Here is a 26,761-nt window from a genome sequence, read left to right as displayed (position 1 = left end):
ACAACTGGGTTTTGAACAGACTTTATTAGTTCTTTGTTTTGTTTTTAGATACATGAAACTCACTGAACTAATGAAACATTTGTTTGAATGAAATAACTTAATCCTTTAAAAGAGGAGAACTAAAAGAGGGAAATCAGAACAGAAGCTCAGCATGCACTGATCAGCTAACCATATGAAAGTACTGAAGGATTAAAATGTCAACAAAAGGAAACTTAACAAAAAAACAAAAACAAATCTATAATATCATACACAAAGTATCAAGGCGGTCACAATATTGTTGGCTTTAATTATTCTAAAATAGATGATCTGATGATATACTGTATAATCATGTGTGGATATAATTACTGAAGATTCTCCCTGACTGCATATAGTGCACCAAGGCTGCTTTCTAGAAAGAATGACCGAATGACTTGTACAGTGATGGGGGGGGGGGGGGGGGGTTGCATGTTTTAAAACGAAAGTTTGGTAAACACTTATCTCTTTCCCTGATTCATTACATCCTGCAGTTTAACAGATCTGTGAGTCAATTTTGATGGACAACAGTCTTCTTTTTTCCCCCCCGTATTGGTTTTTCTTTTTCAAATCCAAATGGAAGGAAATTGAACCTTTTGGTTAACAAATTAATTCAGTAGCCCTGCGATAAAACACTGAATTAGAAGGTCATTTCAAAATGTCACATCACCTCTAAGTTGATTAAGAAAGCGAAAGTCAGCATAGTCCTAGAGAGAGGATCTTCACACCGTTACATGCAGAGAAGAGTGCAGAGAGACTTGATTTCAGTGGTCGGCGGGACGTTGGCAGACTGGGTGCGCTGAGTTTCTGCTCCCGCTACTCGAAGTTGAGCGGGTGGCCGTCGAAGTGAGTGAGCACGTGGTTCTCAAACACCTTCTGGTCACAGTCCAGCGGGAACTGCTCGCTGCACATGGGGCAGATCTTCCAGTGGCTCTCCACGTGCTCCTCGAACTTGCTCTGGTCGTAGTTGGGCGGGAAGATGACCTCGCAGAGTGGACATCGCTTCATGTCCATGCTGCAGAGACGGAGGGGGAGGAAGAGGAGGAGGAAGAGGGTTATTAGGCAGTGGAGCACTGATGTGGGGAAGACTAATAGAGAGCATCTGTCTACTGCGACGTGGGTGGGCCACTGTTCAACTTAAACTGACGAGAAGGGGCTGAGCGGAAAAACACTTTGAGCCCGATACACCGTCCCGGATGAAAGACAACAATCGTGAGAGAATCGCGGCAGCGTCTTTGGTCTTAGCTCTTGATAGACACTTTCTCTCAGTCCGGCTACATCCGGACGGACACGTTCACTGTGAAAATACCGGGCTCAACAAAACTAAACGTAATATCTCAAGGCACCGTCAGTGACACAACATGGCGGTCCTCCGACGAGGTGCAGACGCTCCTCTCAGTAACAGGAGAGGAGGAGCTTCAGCTGGACGCTGCTGTTCACAATGAGAACATTGAAGCTGTGTCACAGACAACGAGGCTCAAGCTTTACTCGGACGGCCGCGGAGCCGCCGCCGGCCGCTTCCGCATTTTTCGCCCAACGCGTCCCCGCATCGTCCACAACCCCGCCTACATTTGAACCGTACTGCGCGGTGGAGCCACTGTGTTACCTGGGATCAAAGCAGAAGGCTGTTTGTCCATCGTTTACAAAGGGACTGTGGGTTTCAATTGGTGCGGTCTGTTCATTGGCATTTCCCTGAGAAAGAGAGACGCAAATATTTAAGAATTACAACAAAATAAAACTGTCCGCACGCAAAAATGTAAATCCGCAAATCACTTGGCGTGGCTCACATTGTTGTTTTGCTTTTCCTCCGACTCCTCGTGGCCTTCTGGCCGGCTGGGGTTGCGAGTGGGTTGGATACACACCACGTTGCTGTCCCAGGAGGGCGGGCCGACGGGGGGCAGTCTGAGCGGCTGCTCGTCAGAGAATTCCTCGTCGGCTTCATCTGCGGGGAGCGACGTGAGAAATGTGGCTACTGTAAAGAAAGTCCGCTGGACTAGAGCAAATGTTTGTGCTCGGGTCTGGTTCGCTTCAGGGCGCGCAACAAAACATGTAAACATGCTGTCGCGAGCCACATTCTGTTACATTCTATAGTTTGCTGTGTACACACAACACAATGCACGGCGGATTATTGTGTGTGTGTGTGTGTGGGGGGGGGGGGGGTGGGGGGGGGGGGAGGTTTACACCCGCTAAGATTTCACAGCCTGTAAAATGGATAAAACTGCAGAATTTGTTTGGTGGTTTTTTGGTCCACGCTGCAGGATTGAAACTCAGCAGAGACTCTGAAAGGAGCACCGACCTTTAGAGTCGGTGACGGAGTACGGGTTCCCAAACTGAAGCTTGCTGGGGCTCTGAGAAACCAGGAGAGGGGTCGGGGCGTCCTGGGTGTACGGGACCGGGTACTGCAGGAATAAAGGCACACTGGACTGGAGGTTCTCCAAACTGCTTTTCTCACTGCCGCCCTGCTCGCCCTTCTTGCCGCTGCTGCCGCCTTTCTGGAGGTCCTGGAGGAGAGAGGTGATTTAACATTAATCTCACCAACCATCTTTCATTTATGCAGATTTTATCCAGACTAGTATTGTGGTTAGATATGTAACCTGAATTAGTTCCATTCTGACTGATTTTGATATCTACTGATCTTCAGTGTCTTTAATTTAATCTAAAGTTTGGAAAGACTAAACAAATATAGTCAGATGAAGGCTTAAGATTAGAGGTTTATCATTCCGCCTACTTTGTATTTCAGATGTTATCACAATACATGTTATAATGCACCTGTGCTATGGAAGTGACTAAATGTTTGTAAAAAAAACTGAAAAAACAAGCAGATAGTTTCCACTTTGAATTGTTTTTTTCCAGTGTTTTTCCAGGAATGTCCCACAAGAACAGCTCCACCACTCTTTTCCATAAAGTTACCATGTCACTCTCGCCGCTGAAGCGGCAGCCACTCAGACGGCACGTTTGCTTTAATAACCTTTAAGCCACCACCGACTCGTGTCTGCTTTCAGACGTCTGTGCCTCCCTGTCCGATAACGCCGGCCGTACATCACCGCTCGCTGAGAACTCGGGTTTCGTCTCGCTCACACAACCAGTTTAATTAGCACCCTAATTAAAAAAAAAAAAAAAAAGAAACTGTTTTCTATTTCAAAGGGAACGACACTGCGTTTTACTGACGTTGCTCGCAGACGCCAAGTTAATTTACAGTCTAAACCTCAAATTGGGTCATTCTACTCCTCTTAACTGTAACTCCATTACCTCCAAGCAATATTTTAGGTCAGCGAGGACCTCGACTATGGCCCCGAAGTAATGCAATGGAAAAAAAGAACTCATTTACTCTGCGTCTACAATTAAAAGCATATTAAACACACACCAGATTGGGACGGAGAAAATGCCACATTTCAGGGAATTTTCACAGTGGCTAAAGTCCATAAAGGAGAAAATGAAAGCCGTCACTAACCCCCTCCAGTTTGTCCTTCTCCTTCAGGACAAGAGTGAGCGTGTCCTTCACTTCCTTCAGCTCACGTCCCTTCTCAGCTACCTGGCTCTAACGGAAACACAACACAGGTAATGATTACCAAACCTTGACGCCCTGCCGATTGAAGAAAAATTCATAAATGATATACAGTCACGAGTTTCATCTGTGACTTAAATTGATCCGAGCCATAAAAGGCTTTCCCCTTACTACTGGCGCGCTGATTTATGTACGATTCAGCTCAAAAGCAAAACAACCTGTTTCAATCCCTCCGAGACATTAAGCAAATATCCGCCTGACCCGAGCCAAGCACGGCATTAGCCAGGCAACCAGAGATGACTCCCGAGAGCACAGCTCTGCTCGTCTCCAGAGCCCGACATAAACAGCAGTAAAACGTCGTCTCGCAGATAGGCCCGCTCGTAAACAACAATGTCAGAGCAACTGTTTTCGAGGGGAGAGATAGCATCAAAGGCTCGGTGCTTGAGCTAGACCAGCCACACACAAGAGGTAAAAAAAAAAGAAAGAAAAAAAGCACGGGAGAGTCTACAGACTTTGCTAAAGGTCCGCCACAGGCTGTCTATACTAACCTTATAACGGTCTTCCTCTGCTGCCAACTGCAGCTTCAGGCTCTCATTGGTCTTCAGTTGTTCCTTAAATTTTACCTCCATCTTGGCCAGTTCATCGGCAAACATGCAGCTACGCTCTTTCTCTTCCTGAAGAGCAACAGATAGTGAACCGGGCCGCTTTTCATCACACCAGATCATTTGAGTTTTAGATCCACAAAGAGACCGTGAAGAGACAAATGTCTCACCATCAGCATCTGCTTGCATTTCCTGTACTTGTCGTTCCTGTCAGACGCCTCCCTGCTGATGCCCTTCAGCTTCTCCTGGATGATGGCCTCCAGCATTGGATCAGCAGAACCTGGACTTCCTGCAAAGTTAGTGGGTTTTTTCATCATTTATCTTTGCAAAACAACAAAAACCTAAAAAATAAGACTTGTCGCTATAACCTGCTGCCTCCAATCTGAACACAGCGGTTTACTTCCTGACGCACAATTTAGAATAATGAGGTCCAAGTACCTGGCACTGAAGTGTCCGGACTCACTGATGCAGGGATGGCTGTGGCCTCTTGTGTTGAGCTTCTCTTGAAATCCTGCAGAAAATATAGAGAAATAAAACAAAATCAAAGAAAGTAGCAAAACAAACACACTAATTTAAACAAAAATGACTGATGAACAACGTCATAAGCAACCGAGATTCACACACGAGGGTGTGTAGGCTTCAAATAGTAACATAAAACTAGGTTAGTGAATACAATCTACGCAATTTTTGGAAAAAAAAAAACACTAATTTGTACAGTTGCCTTAAGGAAAAAAAAACATCTTATACAGACAAACTTAAAGCAAAAACACATATATTGGGGTTTTATGCTGTGATTTCAGATAAGAAATCCCCAGCTGGTAATAACAGTGGCAAAACAATCTCTTGTGTTAGATTTTTGAAACAGTTTCTCTACTTTCAATCAAATACATCCAATCTGGGTGCAGTTTGTGACCAAACAGAATCATGCTACAGAGAGAATGAGTTACTTAAAAAATTGTCTTTTATCAAAATGCATTAATAGAACTTATAATGGAAATGTAAGAATCATTCAAACCATATGACTCGCATATCCAGTGGTTAAAAGGCTTCATATTGAGATAAATCTGACTCGAGCAGGTTTCCTGCAGCCTCTTTGGATCACAACAGCCAATAATAGTGTTTTTTTATTGTACAAATACAGACAATCCAACCTCCAGTCAAAATATACTACTTAACCTGAGTGTGTGCAGCATGTGAGCTCAGAGGTGAAGTAGGAAGTTCTGCTTTAAGACTTTAAGATTTCTTGGTTTGCTGGTGAAGAAACTTTAATAATTATGAAGTAGAAATGAATTGTATCCTTCCCCTGCTTAAATAACTTAGCAGGAGTGTGAACACGTAGAGCAGAGGGGGGACATATACCAACCCCCCTTCATCTAAAGTTGTTTCTTCCCTTCCATCTGGCGGGACCTACCCCTTGCTGTTCAGACAGTTTCAGCACTTGTTTTTGCAGTCGCTGGCATTCCTTGTATTTCTCCTTGTAGTGTTCGGCGGCCATGTGCAGCCGCAGCTTCAAGTCGTCCACCTCTCTCTGCAGCTCCGCGACAGCAGCAGGATCCGCGGCAGCTTCCTCCTCCGCTTTGGCCTGCTGATGTGAAACGTTACAGCGCAACAGATCAGACACCGACGACATTAATGAGCCAACAGCAAACACCACTAGAACACTGCAGACCGAACAGGAAATCCCTATTAAAAAAAAAAAGCATCTGTTGTCAATGAATAAATAAAATTATTAACCATGTTTTCATATTGAATGGTGTCATCATATAATACTTCAGTGGATGACTGACGATCAATAAAACGCAACTATGGAAAGAAGTACAGCCTCCTTTAATGTCAGGAGCAGTAAAACCCCCACGATGTCGAAACTTTCTGTTGAACTCTCTATGCAACCAATTAAGTATCTGAATGTCTTCAACAAACCATGTCAATACAGTTCAACAATTCCTTTATTTGATATATTTAATATCTAAACTCAAATGTTTCTGTATTCTGATCAAATATTTTGGATATCATCGTCTTCTTACATATTAAATAAGGATAAGCATTTTATATTTGTTTCCTTTTTATGTGTTGTTTTGAATGCCAAGCTCAGATGGTACGACGATTAAAAAAACAGAAATCCACTACAGTTGTTGATCACCACAGGAAAAAACAAATGCATCTCAAACTATTTGAATATCATTAAACATTTAACTGTCCAGCTTGTTATTTCTACACTTACAACACAAAAACTAAAGAGTTTCATGCTGTTGGAAAGAATATTATGACAATCAAGGCCCCTGCATCAAAAAAATAAAATAAAAACAACAACAAAAATCATGTGAATTTATGAAATTTTCCAATGTTCATTGTGTGTTTTGAGTTGTATAACTTCCAAGTTCAGATTTTATGCAAAAAATACAAAAACCCTGAAAAATGTCAGATGATGTGTAATAAATATAGAATATATGCAGGTTTCAATCAATAAATGAAAGGAATTTTTTGAGAAGCACTTCTAGAATAATCGAAATTTTGCGACTGAGATGGCCTCTTCAAGGCTGGTTATATTCATAATAACTGTATCAAACAATAAATGAGGTATTTTGACTGAAAGGAAACAGGAAGTACTGCCACGTTCTGTGGTCTGCACACTTACAGCTTCCTGCTTGGCCTCAGTCTTCATCTGCTCAACCAGCCGCTCCAGGCGGACACACTGGGCCTGGGCCTCGGTCTTGGCCTGGCGAAGGGCATCGACCTCGACCTTCATGTGGTACAGTTCGGACATGGTGCGGTCACGTGCGCTGGAGGCGTCTCGCAACTCGGCGGCCAACAAGGAGGACTGCTGCTGGTTGGCCTGGAGCTGCTCCTCCTTCTGTCGTAACTGCTCTTTCAGGGCTTTCATTTCTCCCTGTCAGACACAAACACACTAAAGATGACTTTCAATGTATCGCGTGCAGGATTTAAATGTAAAATCATATCATAAAACATGCTCAAAAGTGTTGTTGTGTTTCCTAATCTGCCCAACTATCATTTGGGAGGTCTGTAAACAGAGTTGTTTATACCAGAGGAGAAACTTTGGCCAGGATCTCTTTGTACTGCTTCTCCTTCTCGGTGAGGCACGTCTGCAGTCGCCCCACTTCCTCTTTAAACTGTGCAATGGTGTTTTCTTTGTTTACATCCACAGACTTCAGCATCTGCAGCTCCGCGCTCAGCTTGGTGTTTTCCAGCTCCCGGTTTTTCAGGTGAATCTGAAGCACACACGCAGACACAGAATAAACGACAAACGATAAGGATGTTGACTTTTCGGTAATTGACACGAGACTAGTCACAATTAAATAAGAAACTGCAAATAATAAAAGGACCATTAAGTCAATTTAGCATGACCTCAATTTCAAAACAGACACTTAAGATCGGCAAATGAAGTTATCCTTGCGGGAACCAGCCCCCATGTGATTGCGAGGGTTAAATTAGGTATAGCTCTTTGACTACATTTCTGTGGCGACAGTGCAGCGTGTGGCACTCCCAGTTCCTGTGCAGCGCTCGCCACAACAGACACACAAACACCAGACGGACCAGAAGACGGAATAAGGCGCTCCCTGTTTAGACTTAAACGTTGGGCAAGGGTATGCAAAATAATCCCTGAAGTGAAAAACAGGAAAGAAAGAGAATTTTTTCTTTTTTAATTACAGAGTGTAAAGCTGTCACTAACTTAGCAGTCCGCTGCACCAGACACGATGAAAGTGTGACTGGAAATGATTTAGCTGCTTCCTGCTTGGACCTCCAAGTCTATATTCTGGATTGATCTTTAAATGATAACTTTTTCTTTTTTTTTCCAAGGATTGCCACAAAGCTAAATATTTATTAAAGTTTCCATCTTCAGAGAGCAAATAATGGACAGTGAATTACCTTGTAGAGTTCCTTCTCATCTTTTTCATTCTTCAGGTGGGATTCGAGTGACTCCTTCTCTGCAGTGAACTTCTTTAATCTGTCTTTGAGGCTGGACACAGAAAAATAATCAAATGAAGATCGTTTTATTTCACACGGTGCCTTTGTGCAAAGTTGTGAAAAATGCTTACATTACTTATGTAAAGTAAAACCACAGATACATGAGGGGGATGTAAAGGTTCGGAATACGACAGTAAGAAGTAAAAATTACTCTTTTTTTATTTCTTATTTCATTGATACTCAATGTCGTTTTAAAGCATCATGAGCCTTTTTCAATGGAGGTGGTGGTGGTAGGGTAATGTAACAGGATGTATTGGCATTGAACATTATTGACAGCTTGATTTAAATCAAATTCTGCAGCTTCAGTATAAATAACTACAACCTTCAGCTGCTTTAATTCCCTCACTGGAACGTTAAATCTTCGTCTCTGGAAGTTAAAAGATTGTAATGGGCCAATTTTAAGGATTTAAAGAGGAGAAATTACTGCCTCTAAGGTTATTAAAAACATCTATCAGAAAAATAAGTACTAAAGAACTTGAAAGTCTACTGATGTGCAGTAATAAATTTGTATACCTTTTTTTTTTTAGTTGCCACCTCTTGAGAATAGTGACCAACACCAGCGATTCAGAGAATCTGCAACGGCCTCTTCACTGAAAACTCACCTGTCCAGTTCGGTTTCCTTCTGAAGGCCCTTCTGTGTGACTCCAATTAAATCCTCCTCCAGCTGTACAACTCTCGCTGTGGCTTCCTCTAGTCTCGTCTTGATCTCATCTTTCTCCTCCACCAGGGCCTGGGAAGAGTGCTGCACCTCCTGAGAAAAAGACGACACTCCGTGATTAATAAGCTGCATAATATACGGCAAGATCTACTTGAATTCAGCTAAAATCTTCCATGACAAGATAATATATGAATAGAACTTCCATGTCCCTCTCTGATTTTAAGTTGATGTAAATTCAGCAGAAAGCATTAAAATGTTGTGCCTGAAAATCCACATCGCAAAAAGAGAAAATCTAAACAGTCCCCCCCCCCCCTAAAATTTGTTTATAGTCTAAATTTTGGAATCTTTATTTTCACAGCACATAAAAAATAAAAAAAAATAAAAAATCACATAAAAGTATCGTCATAAAATTAACAACCACAAAATCTGTAATCATGTTTTCATCTGAAAGTCGTTTTTAAAACTCGCAGATTTACTGCGGAGGACGACAACATGAATTATTACCGACTATGCTTTTAAGGACCTAATGTTATGCTATAAAAAGTGGAATTACAACTCTGATAATACAGACATTCATATCTGTCAGAGGGTGATTTATCCTTTCAGTGCATCTCGGTATGCTTGGGCTCCTTCACTAGGGGGTGCTAAGAGACTGCTCAGCCAATTAAAAAAAGTACTACAAGAAGAAGACTATCACTCATACACTCATGTGCTCCACAGCAATATTAAAGTTTAAAGAGGGTGTTCTTGACTGATTTTAAGAGTGCCGTTGAACAGGAACACGGCCAGCTCGGAGCTTACTTGATTCTCTCTCCTCAGCTGGGCGCACGTCTCTTTCTCCTGCTCAAACTCCTTCTGCAGACTCTCCTTCTCGGCTTCCAGCTGCTCCTTCTCCTGCTGCACCAGGGACAGTTTTGTAAGCAGCTCATCTTTCTCTCTCTGGGCTTCCTCCACCTTTTGCTGCAAAGGAAAATCAAAGCAAAGACAGCAAGAGAAAATCAAACCTTATTCAAATGGCATTTAAGTACAGTTTCTTCTTTCGTTGCACGTCAAACTTTAGAATATGAGTGAAACTGTGACTCTAAATTACGATATAGAGTGAATGTGAGTGTGTCTGAAGGATAAATACAACTTGATTATTTCTACACTAATAAACTAAAATGTTCATAGCATTTTATTTACACATTTCAACTGTGATAATTAAGGCCTGTCGCCAAAATGAAAGGGAAAACGTCTGCTCTCCTGAAACACTGTAGTTTTGGTTTTGACCACTAAAACTATAAAGAATTAATTTTTTTTAAAAAGGATCTAATTATCTCAGTTTTAGTATTACTATTTCAATGTTATGGGCAAAATGTTGTTAATGTAGGATACTTTTTCCTCAAATCTGACTGAAGCTGGCAGAGCTGGACATGAAAGTTAAAGAAAAGCCATCAACATTTCCGTATTGTGTGCCGATGCTCAGGTGTACTTTACCTCCAGGAAGCCGGCCTTCGTGGTCACCACCAGGATGTCAGAGTTACATTCGTCCTCCACAGTGAGCAACTCGTCCTCCGACGGGCTGCTGGCGCGGAACTGGAACGGCGTGCTTGCCCCCCGGATCTCCCCTTTGTGGGTCACGTAACAAAACTGGTAGAACTCGCCATCGTCATTGGGCACATAATATCCTGATGAAGAGCCACACCACAGTCAGCGGATTCAACGCACATGATAGGGAAGCAAAACTAAAAAGTTATCCTAACACCCTGGACCGAGAACTTCTATCTCGAAACAAGCAGAGGTAGCTGCGATGTGGAATCAAAGTCATCTGGAGCACACATTGCACATTTGTAAAGCTGTTGATTTGAATCTGAAAACAAATCAAGACGCGCCTTTCCTTCCTTTATATCAGTTTCCATGATTTTATAAGAGTGGTATAAAATATATATATATATATTTATTTTTTTTAAAAGCACATAAACTTCAGTGTTGTTAACACCAGAAATAAGGTCTCTGATTTGTGGTTATCAAAAGGTGTCAAAGTTATAGAAAACTATGCTATGATCTTACCCTGAAAGACCACTGTTCTGTTGACTGCGGTGCCTTCCACATAGTTCTCAGGAAGAGGCGACCACAAGAATGTGTAATAGTCCCTCGCTGTGCTCCATCCAACCTGTGAGACATGCAGGGGAATCCATTCAAGCAGACACTCTCACCACATCAGTGTGAGTAAACAACAATGAAGAACTAACTGGAAAACTTCCCCGAAATCCACCGAGTGTCACTTCCAAATATCTCCTCCTGGTTTATTACAGTAATCGTGAGGTTTTTGATCTATGTCAAGATGATAGTGTAAGAATACGCCCACTGAGATGTTTGAAGGGGAATTATCATCTGGAAACCACTCCTGGTCACCATGTGGCCGGGGCCTTGTGATGAACATGCCCGAATGTGGAAATGCAGCTACAACTCACTCCGAACAGGAAGAGGGAAACAGGTGAAAATTTTATACATAGGTGACTTGAGAATGAAAACCAAAATGTAATTATACGTATTTTATGTGTTGTTAACTGATGGCTGATGAGGGGGAAGTGCAGAAAATACATCCATAACTTCAGACTGGTGCCATAAAACTGTCAAACAAAATCAGTGTCACATCCAACTGGCTGGTTTTTGGTGAGCACACGCAGGCACACACATGCATCCACAACAAGACCAGTAAAACTCGCTTCTAACACCAGACCCTGCCACAAAACATCCTCAAGTGTCCTCAAGACTTGCACAATATTTAAAAAAAAAAAACAATTTAAAAAATAGTCACGCAAACAGAGCAGTTATGCATCTTTTGTTCAGTTTACAAAAGGTATTGTGTTTCTCAAATGACTAAAAACAGCCTACAGCTACAATACCGCAAGTGTTCATCAGAGCCAGAGATAGAAGGCAGTGGTGCTCCCAAACCCCCAATTGTTCCCACTGCAGCTCCAGCCTCCAGCAGTAAAGAACAGGAAGCAATTAAAACTTGCACCTAGTTAGTGAGTGTCATTACTGAAAGCTAGCCCTCGCCAGTCCACTCATTAGAGTTACAGAGGTGGTGGGTGAATGCTCCGAGAGGAATTCACCACCGACTGGTCTGTAATGTGTATAAATAGAAGGAGAGGACATAGAGAGTGTCAGACTAACATATAAAAAAATAAATATTGGACTGGCGACTAAAGTGATTACATAAAACTGGACTTAAAAAGTACATGTAAACATAATTGAGTTGATCAACTCCTTTATGTATACAAAGCAGTCGGACTGGAACAGGTTGAGGTGATCTGCATACATGATAAAGCTCTGTGCACAGATCCTGATCCGGAAGTCAAACAGCATTTAAAAAGACAAACAAAAAGACAAACAGATGAAGCCTGGTGGAGAGGCACACTTCAATCTGTTGGGGTCTGTGATAACGATGAACTCAAAGTTTGCATGTCGCCTATCATCGAGGAGGCAACACGTTTCCTTTGTATGAATCTATAACGAACAAAGACACCAATCCAGTTAAAGAGAAACAACCGTAGCTTCACTAAGCTGTGCATGTTAAACAAGGCCACTGATGGAACAAACGCTCACGTTTTTACTTGACTTTTCCCCAACATTCCAACAGAGTCATACTTGTGCAAGAAAGGCTGTAAGAGCCTGTGGTGATATGGCTGCAGGAGGTAATGTATTGTCCGTGTGCCAGTCAGCTTGTTTGAATTCAGGAGTGACTTGTTCATGAATCACGCAGAGGTAGTGCTTCAAAGACAGGTTAATTATAAAGCTGGGTTTGCGTTCTCTTAGGCCACACTGACAACCTGTCCCAACAGCATTCCTGCATGAAGGCAAGCTCACAGCACAAATGTTCCAACAACACAGGGTCAAAGGCTGCTTTTGTGCACACGACCAACAAAACTCTGTCCCCGTCGATGAGTCTTCAAAAGTACATTTTGTTTGAGTACTTTATTGTACAGACTGCTCTGCTGGAAGGTCACATTTCAACCAACCAAACCATTTTTTAAGTCAGCAGCAACTGTCATATATCACTGAGCTAGTCAGATCTAAAATGTGCAAAATAATACACAAGGGGTTATTATCAACATTTCAAACAATAGAGATTATTTTTCCTTTATTTTTCCTTTAGTTGGATCCAAAAGCAGCTCCGACTGACACATGGATCAAACACTGATGAATTACCTATCCAGGTATTTCTCTGCATACAAATAAAAGAAAAGCTTGGCAGCAAACGTCTGATCTGTCAACACTGTCAGGAACATTTACAAGATTTACTATCGAGCGCTCAGCCCCTTCCAGTCAAGCTCTGTAGTTTGGAAACTCAAGAAATTAGTGATTTAAAGATCTATACTGCCAGTTGTTGCCTGCCCTGCGGCTAATGTGAGGTGGTATGCAGTTACAAAAGTATCTGAAAAGCCTGGAGAAAATACCTGATCCACCTTCTGTATCCTAACCTGACCTCAATTCTTACTGAGCTCTCGGGAAAACCCTGCGCCCTAAAAACAATCACGACACATGAATCATCGGAACAAAACTTTCCAGATGCAGAACACATAAAAGATTTCACAGCACACAAATAAAAGTAAACCAAGAAATCGGTATAATCTGACCTCCGCTCAATGTCAAGACCTTCTAAACTTAATCATTTTAGACTGAGTTTCTCCTCTTCGAGATATCTGATCAACAGAAGTTTGTATCGTGCTTATTCCTGCCTCAGAGAACCAAAACAAAAGGCCCATGTTTGAGTAGGCAGAACTTGATATACCAGTTTATTAAGCACAAGCCAGAGTAATCCAATACAACAATCACGGAGCAGTACACGTATGTGTTTGAGAATATGGTGCAGTGTTGAACTGTTATCAAAAAGAGTGTATGTAATGTTTGAAAGAGAAAACACCAAAGTCTTCATCCTCATGTTTACAGGCCTGGTCTGACCAGCAGACACTTGTTCTTGAAATCAGAAAAACATTTTGACCCTTGCATAGATGTCACTGTGTAATGTAGCTGACATAATTTGACTTTTCTGTAGTTGGTGTTATCAGATATGTTTTAGCTGGAACAAATGTAAAAATATACTGTTACAGTAAAGCTGTAGATATATTCTTACATTCAATAGTCAATACAAAGAAAGCTCAATGCCAGAATGTGATGCACAGAGAGATCGAATGAAAAGGGCACAGATTGAGTTTTTTGATCTGTTGTGATTTAATCACAACTTTCTATCTCATCCCCAGTGGATGGATGAGGGCGTGTTTTTCTAAAAACAGCCTGAAACCATTCACAATTCATTGCAGATGAGGCTAAAGTATATTGCTGCCATTGTGCTGGATTTAACATGCTCCAATAACAAGATCCATCTGGGACACTCCAGCTTGATGCAGAGGTCAAAATGTTCCACTCCCTTTGCCAAGCCCATTTTTCAAACATGATAACGACTCTAACTCAAGCCCTCTCAGTTTGTCTTGAAACTATATTAACACTTTGTTCAAGTCTTCTTTTTTGTGTGTGAAATGATCTCATCTTGTCTCAACAATAATGAAAGGTGTAGCTGCCAAGTTATGGAGCAGATTTACAAATTTGACATCAGAGTAAAATAAGTAGGGTGTCGTGGCTCTGAAGTATGAATCAGGTATGAGACAGTAAATTCACCATTCATGACATCACACTCAAGTCATAAGAGTACACACTCAATTATTTCTGCACCACCTACCACAGTCACACTGTATCTATTTTTGTGCATTGTTCAAAGCCTTTCGTAATGCAACGAGAGGGTTTCCCACCTTGAATATGCCAACCCAGTCCTTTGGATGTGGCTTGATGAACTGCGTCAGGGTATAGTGACACTCCAGGGCCGCATGGGGCAAATAGCTCTTCCCCACATTCTGAAAAATCACGTGGGCAAAGTTTGATGTGTCCATGTTGTTGCCGTTGGAAGTCCCCTCCAGGAACACTGTCGTAAATCACTCAGTAGTGGCTGCACAGGAAGAGAAAACAATGGAGGCATTTGAATTTAAGACTTGGACATAGTCAAATGAGCGTACCAGGATTTGCTATTGCAGCCTGCTGTTGTGTCCCATTTGCCTCTCGATATGAACAGGTTGATGATACCCACGCAAGTCACATGATGTGCAAGTTTTCAATTACATCACAATACATCAGTTTGATCACATATTGCACACAATGTATCAAATAAGGTTGTAAACTGCAATTCGTCCACCACGTCTATGATTTTTTTTAAGGATTTTTAACATAATATACGCTCCAGATGTTTTTATCTATTTTCCAGAGAAGTTATTGGCAAGTTTAACTGGTATAGCAAAACTGTGACACCACTATTATGGTAATTTGTTATTGTTGACTACTGTACAATCTTTTTTTGTTTGAATAAGGAGCTGTGATTCAGCACACTGTGTACTCCCAATGTTGTTTTTGTGATCCTCTAATAACTATTTATCCTCAAAATGTGTTGCCATTTCTTGGAATATCAGTGAAGATTAAGTCAGTAAGGATTAGATTGTTTACATGTTGACAGGGGATGTGAAAAGATTGTTGTAATAAAAAGTAGTCTTTACTTGACTGATGAAGTCTTGTTACAACTAATGATGCATCATAAAATTAACTTTATCTTAATGTTACCTTTCTAAATACTTTCAGTAATATATGTTTTGCTTATAAAATGATGGTAACTCTGGAGATGAAGTAGTCTGGCTGTGTATAGAATACTCTCATTTGTTTTGCTGCAAGTTGACAATCCTATTTGATAGGATTTAGCTATTAGATGTGACTTCTTAATGTTTTAACTGTGCTTTATAAGGTCAGACAGCCAATGTACAATATAAAGATAATTACAAAATTAATACAAGTAACTACATGGCAAGATAACGTCACAGTGAATCCAACTAAGTGTCAACCATGACAATACAGAAGATTATACCAAGGTAAAATATTTATCAAATATGAACATAAAAACTCATCATCCAACAAGAGACATTCATATAAATCATAACTGAGAAATGAGATCAAACGGAAGGTCCGCGTCAGGTGCGATTTTCCATTTGGGCCTCAGCTGATGCATTTTAGCTCGACATAATTAGGCCTGCAACAATCAAAACACTGCCGAAGATCTCTCAACAGAACTTACAACAAAAACAACAACAGACCATCTCTACCTGATGCTGATCAGTGACGGATATTTGGTTCAAAGTCCGTTTGTGGCTCAAACTGTCAGATAACGAGCTTCGAGGCCTGAAAAAAAAACTGCGATCCTATCAGGCTAATTTAGCTCTGCGGCTAACTCGCTACTCGCCGTACTTCGATGGCACGTCGATAACAGGTCTAACGAGGCGGAGAAAATATTAACCCCCGAGTGAAATATTAATTTAAGATTTAAAATTATACGACGTTTCGGCTGGCGGCGTCACAACGCCCTGAACCGAGGCGGAGCAGCCCGCTTGAGTCGGGAGCTAACAGCTGGATTAGGACAAGGTTACAGCTAACGTAAACACTCCGCACGATGAGGCTCCGAGCACATGTCAAGCGGCCTGGACCCTCGCTTCTTCAAATCTCATTAACTTTGATTTAAATGGACAGCGAACCTACCTGGTTGACATGCCGTATCGCAGCTAAAACCCCAATATATCATAGAAACAATTGTTGACGCAGTTCAGTGCTTTCCCGTGTCCTCTTCCTGGAATAATAACAACACTACGTCACTTCCGGGAGAGTGTCCGCTTCAGAAACACTGGAACAAGGTAATAAACCCAGAAATAAGCTGTTACTCAGAATAACATACACTGACAAGCTAAATATACATCATGGAGTTAATGTTTATTAAATATGATATTTTAAAACGTTACTTCATTATTTCTCTGGATTTAATCTATCACCACGGTCACGGGCGGATGATAAAAGAAGCCGGTCTCTGACGTATGCAATCTGGGAGCGAAGCCTATGGAAAACGCTTTTGGGTGATTGGCTCGAGCTACCGATTGCGCTGCGCAAAAAATGCATCCCAAAATGTACATTTTAAAATATATATATGCTTTGTTACATAAGAAGATGTAGATTGTAGATTATTGTTTAGTAATTTTAAAAAAAAAGAAGAAAATAATAATAATGGATTCATAATAAGCGCACAAAATGGCTGATTGCACAAGCATTGATCATTGTGAAAAGCTAAGTTTTAGGGTTACATTCAGGGTTAAGGCTAGGGTTAGGGTTAGGGTTTAAATTGGTCAATCGATTGGTCAATCATACAGCACTAAGGATTGGGGTTACAGTTAGGATTAGGGTGCAATCAGAATAATCAGAATCAGAACAATGAATCGTTATATCGCCCACATCACATAAGCTTTGATCAATCGTGCAGCCCTATTGGGTTACGGTTAGGGTTAGAGCACAAGCATTGGTCAATTGCACAGCGCAAAGGGTTACAGTTAGGGTTAGAGTAAGGGTTAGGATTAGACAACACAAATCGCAGATTTTTGGGCAAATGACAGATCCATTATTTGAGCAGCAGAATAGAAAGGGCTTTGCACATATAATGTACCACCAAGGCACCAGGCAGCCATGGTTAGATTACATAATAAGAATAGTCTAACACTTCTGAACACAGCTGATAATATCTATTCACTTACGTGCAGTTTTTAATTGAACTTTCATTACATGCACGTGACTTAAATCACACACAGGAGCTTATTCCCTGTTTGCTGTCACAGAGCTCAGGTGTTAAGATAAGGTAAGATAAGATCAGATATACCTACTCCATGGAGCTGCAGTTTGCAAAGGTTTAAAAACTGAATAAGAAAAAGAACCAAACAAGTAAATACACCATAAAGATATTTATTTAATATATACATAGATAAATATATCCACAGAATAATATGACAGTACAGTCTAGTAAACTCTGCATTTTCCTACTGTTGTATATTTGTAATTTTACACTGTTTTATGAACTAATAGTATTTATGAATGATGTGTATTTTCTCAGATAATGTTATCTATCTATCTATCTATCTATCTATCTATCTATCTATCTATCTATCTATCTATCTATCTAGTAAGAAGAGTTTAATTTCCAGTATGTCCTCTCATCCACAGTAACATACAGGAATCGTTGGATGTACAGTAGCGTAAATGATCCTCCCCCCAATCTGATTCGATGAAACTGGCTGAAAGTGGGCGGGCGCACTTCTCATCTCTCTATCCTGATTGGAAGAAGCGGCCGTCGTGAACGTACGCACGGTGACGTCAGGCGTCGGGTCAAGAGGAAAGAAGCATGGCCGCTGTGTTGAGAGGGTCTCGGTTCCTGGTGGGGAGCTGCTGCAAACATGTTGACTTTGCACTTGGTAAGCAGAGTAAACTGACACCGTGACCACCTTATACGACTCTCTACGCCTTCTTTAGAGAGCCGAGTTGGTCTTTGGAGACTCTTTGTGAAAAGAAAGCTACACGATAGGCTGAAGTGTTGTGAGAGAAGTTTAACTCACTTTTCGGTCCGTGTGTGAATGTATGTGTGTGTTTGTAATGTCTGCGGCTCGTCTGACTCTTCACTGTACACTATGCTTCTAGTTTGGTCGACCGCTTGATCGTGCATGTCGTCCAAAATGTTTTAAAAACGGGTGAAAAATGATCCCCACATGATCTTCAGTCCGGGTCTTTTCCTTTGAGACATGTTATGTAATGAGTGTCACCTCCACTTTGTATAAGCAGTGAAACATATGGGGAATATTAGAGGAGCTTCTCTGGGTAAATTACTAAAATAGCATCAGTTTATTTGTAAATTTGAGGCTGGTTATATCTTTATTTAGACCTATGGTGATGTAGTGGTTAGCACTCCCCTCACAGAGTTTGAACCTGAGCTCGTGCATGAAGTTTGCATGACCTTCCTGTGCACATGTGGATTTCTGTCATTCCAAAAACAGGTGCTTGGGGTATTGGTATTTGACTCTAATTTGCCCCTAGCTGTGATTGTGTGTGTGTGTGTGTGTGTTTGTCTCGGTGTGTTTGTTCTGTGGGTGACCTGTCGAAAGTTTTTACCCTGTAAGTATCCCTCAATGAACTCATGTTGGCCCTAAAACTGAACTCTTTAATGCAAATAGATTATTTCATGAAGGTCAAATTCATGTGCATTTAAAGTGTTTCTCTTACCTGTGGGAAGATGTCAAATCTGTGGAATTTTTTTCAATGATTCGAATTTTCAACCAGATTCTAGGGTGTCACAGCAGATTAATGTTTTAATTTAGTGGATTTTAAAGTGTGAAACCCCACACCCATCCATTTTCTATACTCAACTATACGCAGTAATATATCATGATGTAAAAAAATAAATAAATACTGTTTTGTCAACAGACAAAGCTTGGGCAATGTGAAAGTTTGGAGTCTGGAGGTTACCTTGTTGAGGGAGCTGGCCTGGTAAAATAGTGCCGTAATAACCTTTCAATTTGAAGTTTTCCTTTGTTGTGGCGAAAAGTATACGTGATGACGAGATCTAGATTTTTACAAAATTCAACCAATGACTATAATCTCAACACGAAGCCAATTTTAATGAAACCTTCTGCTGCGGAATACAGTGAAATGTCCCAAAAAACTTCTATAAGTGTTGCATAATGCCTGTTTTTACAAAAACTCACCCTGGCAGCCGACTTTGAGACTAGTTTGTTATTTTTCTCTTGCAATCTCAGGTCAGTGTTGTGTTGTATTTGCTACCGTTAAGACATTTTATGAAATCTATGTTTTCTTTGTCATTTTTACCATTTCTTTGTTGGTTTGATGGGTCGTAGCCTTATTGGGGTTTGTTTTTGGCCCTCGCGCCTTATGTTTGACACTCCGTCTTTAAATCGGGCATTTCAATTTGGTCTGAACATCATTTCAGTGTATTTCAGGTTTCAAGCTGTGTTTTCTCTGTGCAGTTCTCCAGGTTATTGGGTCTCATTCCTTTGGTGTTTATGTTCTAGTCTCCAGAAGATCTATGGCTTCAAAAACACAGGTGGGCTTTGTTGGTCTTGGAAATATGGGAAACCCAATGGCAAAAAACCTGCTGAAGCACGGATACCCAGTCATTGCGACAGATGTGTTTCCAGAGTCCTGCAAAGATTTGCAAGAGCTGGGCGCTCAGGTAGTACCAGCTGAAAGTCTTCTTTCTGCATACTCCTCGCTGTTCCCTTTTAACGCTGGGAAGATTTTGTTTCTCAGATTGTGGATAATCCTGCCGAGGTAGCAGACAAGGCCGACCGCATCATCACCATGCTTCCCTCTAGTCCCAATGTCATCGATGTGTACACTGGACCCAATGGCGTTCTCAAGTAGGCATTGCTCTCTGATAATGGCAGCGATAATCGCAACGCACCTTCTCCAAATTCAGCAAACTGTGTTTTTCTCAACAGGAAGGTAAAGAAAGGCTCCCTGCTAATTGACTCCAGCACCATCGATCCTTCTGTGTCCAAAGAAATGGCTGCAGCTGCAGAGAAGATGGGGGCAGTTTTTATGGATGCGCCTGTATCAGGAGGTGATTTTTTTATTTTATTTATTTTTTCATTTAATAATCATCCTTTTCTACAACCACAAAAAAAATCGATTTGTGTCCCTAGAAGAGGCAATACATTTTTTTTTTTTGCCTGAAGAATGATGAAGGGATCTATGTATTATGCTGCAGTGATTAAATGAGTGTATCAAGCTGCCGTTCAGCTTTGTAACGCCACTTTCTACCACAAGATAATATAATTAGTCCCTCCAGGATCTGGTGCAGGGGGAGATATTAATTTAACCAAATGCAGTATATTTCCTCAGGTTTCTGTTATTCTCTGCAAGTTTTGTCTGCTAAAGCTCATTTGGAGTGAAATAAAGAAACACAGCTATACCCACAAATTATGTGCATAACTTTATTTTTGATTTCACTAAATAGATTTACAAATGTCTTTTCTTTCTTAAAACATTTACAGTAGTGTATATTTTAATGCTGGTTGCCTCTGCTTGCATATTCAGTAAAGAGAAGTATTCACCCTCAAATTTAGTGCAAAAAAACCGTGGCATTGCAGGTAGAATGCACATAATTTTTAACCCGTTTTATGACTTATTGACGTCCAGCAGCCGTTTATCGATGGCCAAAGAGCGGCACAGTCCCCCAGTCTGATCTCGTGAGTTCTCAGTGCAGAATGAAGCAGGTGGTGAAACTCTTGAGTTGTTCAGTTTTTATTGAGTTGTAATGAAGACCTTCTGCCAGCATCTTATTTATGGTTACATCTGAAGAGCCAGTCTCCCTTCTGTCCCAACCTGGGGAAGAAAAACAAAATAGCATTACACCAGAAAACCACCCATTTTTTATACAGTAAAAACTACGTCAAAGTTTGAGTTTCTGAGACGGAGCGCTTAATTTCTTGCTTCAGCCGATGATGGACTGGCAACTGTTGCTGTTGTTTGATTACACATGAAGCTGCTATTTTTTTTGTAGCAGTACATTAAAATCTTTGTTTCTTTGTTTGCCCCCGAACAAAAACACGTCCCTGCATGGGTCTGAAAGCTTGACATTAATGATAAACATGCAAATAAATGAAACGCGAGGAGGCCTAACAAAACAAATCTGTGACACATTTTATTTCAAAACAACTAAAATGAAGCGGAGTTATTAGGTTTTTGCCCCCATTCATTAAAACCCTGAGTCACAAACCACTGCAGCATCGAGCTGCTGGTAACTTTTTTTTTTTAAACAAATATGGGAACAATTGATGTCAAACAAATTTTAGTTTTATGGGCTACTGGCGACATTTCTGTGTTTGGTTAAGTTTTTTTTTATTTACATTTTTGCTGTGTGTTTAGTCAACTTTTTCCACGTGTAGCACTTTTCTTTTACAGGCTGTTTCTCTTGTTTGTGCATTCGCTTTTCTTGTGTCACTCAGTTCTTATCATTATATTTACAGCAGCTTCTTAGCAATCCCGTTTTTTTCTTTTCTTCCAATATTACACTAGTAAAATATAGATTCAACAACATCTTAATTCATTTTTACTGCGTTGGGATGTTTCTACACATAGGCATGTTGAGGGCTTTTATTGTGGAAAGTAAAGTGTTACAGTGTGTGAAAGTGTTTTGCTTAATAGAAATCATCAGCAGCATCCAGTAGCGAAGAAAGAAGAGGCTCTTCCAGTTGTAGTGCAGGCTCTGGTTTTTCCACGCAGTTTTGTTTGAACTTGGCCTCGTCAAGACGGCCACTCTCTTTGAGTTGAAGTCGCTTTTTTTTTTTTTTTTTTTTTTTAAATAGTCTGGCTCTAAAGATTACTAATGATTTACACACTTCCGTCCCATGGAAGTGCACACGGATTAAACTTGTGTCGCTCTTTCTCTCTCCCTTGAACTTCTGTGTGCGGTGGCGGCACTTTAACCGACGCAAACCCGAATGTGTGTCATACTTTGATAGCGCACGTCAGTCAGCAGCCTTTGGCCCCTAAATGAAACGGTCTGAACATCTCCGGTCGTCACACTGGAGTCAAAAGAAGTGGCAGTGTGGTCGAAGCGGGAACTTGAAAGCACACGCGGAGAAGACGACATAATTGAGACAACATGTGTCTTTAAAGTAGTTTTCTTAGGTTAGTGCAGTTGACAGGATGACAAATTTATCCTCCAGGAAAACTACTGGATTTACTTATAGTGACGGTGGAAGGTGGTGATAATCAAACTAGAGAGTGAAGGAAGAAATGGGACTTTTTTTTTAATTGCGTGCAATCTGAAGAGAGTTCAGTTTGAAACTTCAGGTAAAAGCTTCTCGGCTACAAATGTCTGTTTAAAAAAAAAAAAAAAGAAATGTCTCGTACTCGGCTTCTCCGACGTTGTGACAAACTTCCTGCATCGATCAATGGATTGTTTAACTGGGAAACACGTTGCAGTATTTGAATCAAGGAGTGCCATTTGAGAAAAATACACATTTATTTTTGAACAATAATGTTAACTTGCTTGGTCGGCAGAGATTAATTGTCTTGTACTTTTCTTGTAGTTAATTTCTCTAAGATAGAAATGACTATTTTCAGTTTTTATAACCCATTCTTTTCAATGAATGGCAGAAAACTTACAGCTCAGCTTTGAAATATTAACCCAATTGTTCACTTTTGCAGTTTTTACAACTCTGGAATTTTTTTTTTTTTTTTTTTTTTTTTTTTTTTTTTTTTTGAATTACAGCACTTCAAGATGCTTTTCAAATCCCTTACTCATGCCTTTCCTATACCTCATCCTGTCATAACTTCCAGCTCCGCCTGTGTAGATTCCCGTTTAATTCAAAATGCTCCAGGCAGACCGCTCAGGAGGATTAGGGAGGGGAAACGTATTACACCCATCTTGGCCCCTCCGCGTCGACTTCCTGTAAAGTTTCGCATTAATTATAAGACTCCGCTGGTTAATTTCTTGGCAACCTGGGAGCTTCCACCTGGTTATTGTGGATCGCTGAGGTTTTAACCCCATGTGAACCTGAATGCATCGTCAGATGTACAGAAAAATGCAGACACAGCTGTTTTCTAAATTCAGGAAGGCATGACTGAACCTTTTTTTTTAAGCAGAATGAGATCAGATGATCGAGGTTCATCTGGTTTTATTTATTTAGTATTTGTTACTATTTTCAATTAGTTTTGCTTTTTGTATTTAATTTGCGCAAAAAAAATACATTTTGTTTATTCTAATGATTTTGGCTGTAGGTCTAATGTGTTTTTACTATATAGACACTCAATGAAGGCTAATTTATCTTAAAGTGAATACACTTTTTTCTTTTTTATTGTTTGTCTTGGTTTTGGGTCATTTTATGGAATACGTGATGTGGAAATGGGAGGTGACATGCAACAAAGACTTGAAGTTCTAATGTCCACATTGTTAGTTTGTTCTGCAACTGGTTTAACCCACAAAAATGTATTTTATTCTTAAGATTTAAAGGCAGTAAGCGAACTTTGATTCCTGAAGATTGGCTTTTCATGTTCAAGAATCTACAATTTTCAGAAACCAGAAAGTAAATCTACAGAAATTATTTAAATTATGGACAAATCCACTCCCTTTAGAAAATCATTTTTGATCAACACTATTTATTTGCTTAAAGAATTTGTGTATTTGACTTGAACTTGTGTATTGACGTCGGCGTGCCCCCCCTCCCCCCCAGGTGTCGGCGCTGCCAGCTCGGGGAAACTGACTTTCATGGTCGGAGGAGCAGAGGAGGAATTTACTGCTGCCAAAGAACTACTCAGCTGCATGGGAGCTAATGTGGTCTACTGTGGTCAAGTTGGAACCGGACAGGTGTGAGCAGAAACCCATATTGGCCGGGAACCGTCCGAACGGATTTGTAATTCAGATTGACTGCGCGGTTTCTCTTCAGTTACATGTGCACATGAGTGCTCGTGTCTGTAAGCCATTATTCAGGTGGTCAGAATGTATTCTTGAATTGGCCGAGTTATTTACTTACAATTTATGGTCTCCCGTTTGCAGGCTGCTAAAATCTGCAACAACATGCTTTTAGCTATTGGGATGATTGGGACTTCGGAAACGATGAACTTGGGAATCAGGTGACGGCGAAGCTTCTTTTAAGTGAATGGATGAGAAGCCATCGCAACGTGAAGCTAAATCAGATTTTCATTCACAGGCTTGGTCTCGATCCAAAACTTCTGTCCAAAATCCTGAACATGAGTTCCGGCCGATGTTGGTCTAGTGACACTTACAACCCGGTGCCAGGAGTCATGGAGGGCGTCCCCTCTGGAAACAACTACCACGGAGGCTTCGGCGCTCAGCTCATGGCAAAGGTCCGCTTTTAAATCTTGGCAATATGATTTTGTGGTTGTAAAACTTGTAGTTTCCTCTTAGTAATCTGAAGAGATTTTACTGTTGAAGGTTAAGTTATTTTTGGACCAGACAAGATAGGAAAAGTAATAATTTAGCATAAAATAACCTTTTTCTCTTTCAATATATATTCATCTCTGCCTGTGCATGTCATTTACTGTAAGTCGCTCTAGGGCTCGCTTCTGTCTCATATATTGTGTATTTAATAGTTATTTCATTGACAGTGTTGCAATAAAGAGCTTCCATGTCGGCCATAATACTTAAAATAATCCGGTGAGCTATTCAGCAGTCGTTTACATGCCTTTTGAAAGGGATCAGGCTTGTATTATTACAACATAGAGAAAAGCTCTTTGGTGTGTGTGGACTTGTGGTTTTGGTTTTCAGAATTAAATTTTCAGTTGAGGCGGCTTTTCTAAACGTATGTTTGCTTTCCTCTATCAGGACCTGGGCCTCGCGCAGAACACAGCCACCAGCACAAAGACTCCTGTCCCGCTCGGCTCCTTGGCCCATCAGATCTACCGTATGATGTGTGCGCGCGGTTACGCCAGTAAAGATTTCTCCTCCGTATTCCAGTTCCTGCGTGAGGAGGAGGGCCAGTGAAGTCCGCCTCCAGCCCGTCCGCAGCCTTTTGCCATGCACAGGACTAACGATGCATAGTGAGGGGACTTTTTTCTTTTCCCCTCGGGTTTGTGAAAGATATGAAGGCCAGAGAGCTCCCTAAACAGCGGGACAGATAACGAGACCTCCTCTCGTGAGAATTCACGTATCTATTATGATATAGGTTTTTAGGGAAAAAGAAAGAAATCACGAAGCACTCCCGACTGTCAGATACTAGAAATTGATTGGTAAACCCCCCCCCCGCTCACTATCTGTACGGGCTAAACCACGACACACATACACTTCAGTCGCCACATATTTATCATTTGTTTGTGGTCATTTCTTTATGCTGCTGTTTTTTTGTTTGTTTTGTTTTCTGTTTTTGTTTTTCTCTGGTCATAGGGGGGATGGACATTGGAATTTGTTACTGTGTCATGTCATTACCAATTAATAAATAAGGAAAATAAATCCCAGATTTGTCTTCACTGTTGACTATTCACATTCTTTTAATTAACATTTTCATATTTCATTCATGTCCTAATTTTCATGTTGACATTAAATGTTTACATATACATAAACAGCTGATGCAACCTAATTTATTGAATAGTTTTTGGTTATTTGTCAGCTGATATAGGAAGGTTTTGGGTAAACTTTTTTTTTTTTAAATCTGTAAACAATTGCAGATTACAAATTTCCATTCCAATGAAGCCAGACCGCAGACAGACTTTCTGTTTGAAACAATAGCTATTTAAATTGTAAATGAGCTCTGTTCAGCTTCTTGCTGCACAATATTTGCTCCCGGAGTCTGAGAGTCAATCAGGTGAATGGGTTTACTTTAATTTTCCCAAACTGGCACAAATCTGAAGCCTGTGATGGAGCCCCTTTTTGCATAATGTTCCTCTCAATTTACCTCCAAAGCTTTGCCTGCTTCCTTCACGTCGAGCAGCCGTCTCATTATCTGGGGATCTGTCCTTCTTCTCTATCCCCAACACCAGAGAAGGGAGGCGGCATGTTTCTGATCTGTAGTTCCCCAGGAACCACTGAGGGGCCAAGGTGCCACAGGTCAGCCGATCACAAGACAAACCCATAAAAAGTCCATTAAGCACTGTTGGCTGAGAGCCGCGTTGTCATCCAGTTGATAGGTGCTGCAAACAGAGCAGCACTTTGGTCTTAGGCCTCCAGCAGACAGACACACACACACACACACACACACACACACAGACACACACACACACACACACAGACCAAGTTATAACATCTTCACTTAGTTTCATCCACGAGCCTGATTGTGTTTCATGTATTGTATAGAAATTTAAACGGGAGCCGAAAAATGCACCGATCTTTGCAGAAATGTTGGTTAAAGAGTGTTTCTGGGAGAAAAGAAATAATCGGAACAAGTCAAGAAAATTGATTTTCAGTTAGTGTAGATTATGAGCAAGATTTTTTATACGTTTATAGATGAACATTTCTTAACCTTGAATTTTGAAAGCGAAAATTGTCTGATTCTGCAGAATGTCTGAACTTTACATATATACTGTAAAATAATGTCAGATGACGTTTGTTTGTTTTTTCTAATAAAAGAAACCTGAATGCGT

At 40.8% G+C, this 26,761-nt stretch overlaps 2 protein-coding genes across 11 annotated transcripts; one reads left to right on the top strand and one right to left on the bottom strand.

The window, feature by feature from the left end:
* Positions 1-5: 5 nt before the first annotated feature.
* tax1bp1b (Tax1 (human T-cell leukemia virus type I) binding protein 1b) lies at positions 6-16,487 on the bottom strand. 10 transcript variants are annotated; one of them, XM_080472495.1, is made up of 18 exons: positions 16,373-16,484; positions 14,554-14,747; positions 10,811-10,913; positions 10,238-10,428; positions 9,563-9,721; positions 8,706-8,854; positions 8,005-8,095; positions 7,161-7,346; positions 6,755-7,006; positions 5,531-5,704; positions 4,558-4,630; positions 4,290-4,408; positions 4,066-4,191; positions 3,464-3,550; positions 2,309-2,513; positions 1,800-1,954; positions 1,619-1,704; positions 6-1,027 (listed from the first exon to the last, which is right to left on the bottom strand). In XM_080472495.1, the coding sequence occupies exons 2-18, from the start codon at positions 14,689-14,691 to the stop codon at positions 829-831; spliced, it is 2,493 nt and encodes an 830-aa protein (XP_080328621.1). In that variant the 5' UTR covers positions 14,692-14,747; positions 16,373-16,484; the 3' UTR covers positions 6-828. The 10 variants fall into 10 exon arrangements, with proteins under 10 accessions (XP_080328621.1, XP_080328623.1, XP_080328624.1 ...); XM_080472497.1 differs by having other exon boundaries at positions 5,531-5,701; XM_080472498.1 differs by lacking the exon at positions 3,464-3,550 and having other exon boundaries at positions 16,373-16,487.
* On the top strand, positions 16,485-26,761 carry hibadhb (3-hydroxyisobutyrate dehydrogenase b). Its single transcript, XM_080472505.1, has 9 exons — positions 16,485-16,524; positions 17,873-18,120; positions 19,729-19,889; positions 19,967-20,076; positions 20,158-20,279; positions 23,899-24,032; positions 24,222-24,298; positions 24,376-24,532; positions 25,011-26,761. The coding sequence occupies exons 2-9, from the start codon at positions 18,051-18,053 to the stop codon at positions 25,167-25,169; spliced, it is 990 nt and encodes a 329-aa protein (XP_080328631.1). The 5' UTR covers positions 16,485-16,524; positions 17,873-18,050; the 3' UTR covers positions 25,170-26,761.

This window comes from Lipophrys pholis (assembly GCF_963383615.2).
Source record: "Lipophrys pholis genome assembly, chromosome: 9".
Classification (NCBI taxonomy): domain Eukaryota; kingdom Metazoa; phylum Chordata; class Actinopteri; order Blenniiformes; family Blenniidae; genus Lipophrys; species Lipophrys pholis.
The sequence above is the reverse complement of the archived record's forward strand: the minus strand, read 5'-3'. Positions and strand labels throughout refer to the sequence as shown.

What these genes read in the sequence shown, in the direction of transcription:
- hibadhb (XM_080472505.1), top strand. Translation starts at nt 18,051, where the DNA reads ATGGCCGCTGTGTTGAGAGGGTCTCGGTTCCTGGTGGGGAGCTGCTGC. An exon ending in TGCAAGAGCTGGGCGCTCAG is followed by an intron (nt 19,890 to 19,966) that starts GTAGTACCAGCT and finishes TTTGTTTCTCAG; the next exon opens with ATTGTGGATAATCCTGCCGA. An exon ending in ACGATGAACTTGGGAATCAG is followed by an intron (nt 24,299 to 24,375) that starts GTGACGGCGAAG and finishes TTTCATTCACAG; the next exon opens with GCTTGGTCTCGATCCAAAAC.
- tax1bp1b (XM_080472495.1), bottom strand. Translation starts at nt 14,691, where the DNA reads ATGGACACATCAAACTTTGCCCACGTGATTTTTCAGAATGTGGGGAAG. An exon ending in TGGCCAAAGTTTCTCCTCTG is followed by an intron (nt 7,007 to 7,160) that starts GTATAAACAACT and finishes TGTGTCTGACAG; the next exon opens with GGAGAAATGAAAGCCCTGAA. An exon ending in AGGAAAAGCAAAACAACAAT is followed by an intron (nt 1,705 to 1,799) that starts GTGAGCCACGCC and finishes TCTCTTTCTCAG; the next exon opens with GGAAATGCCAATGAACAGAC.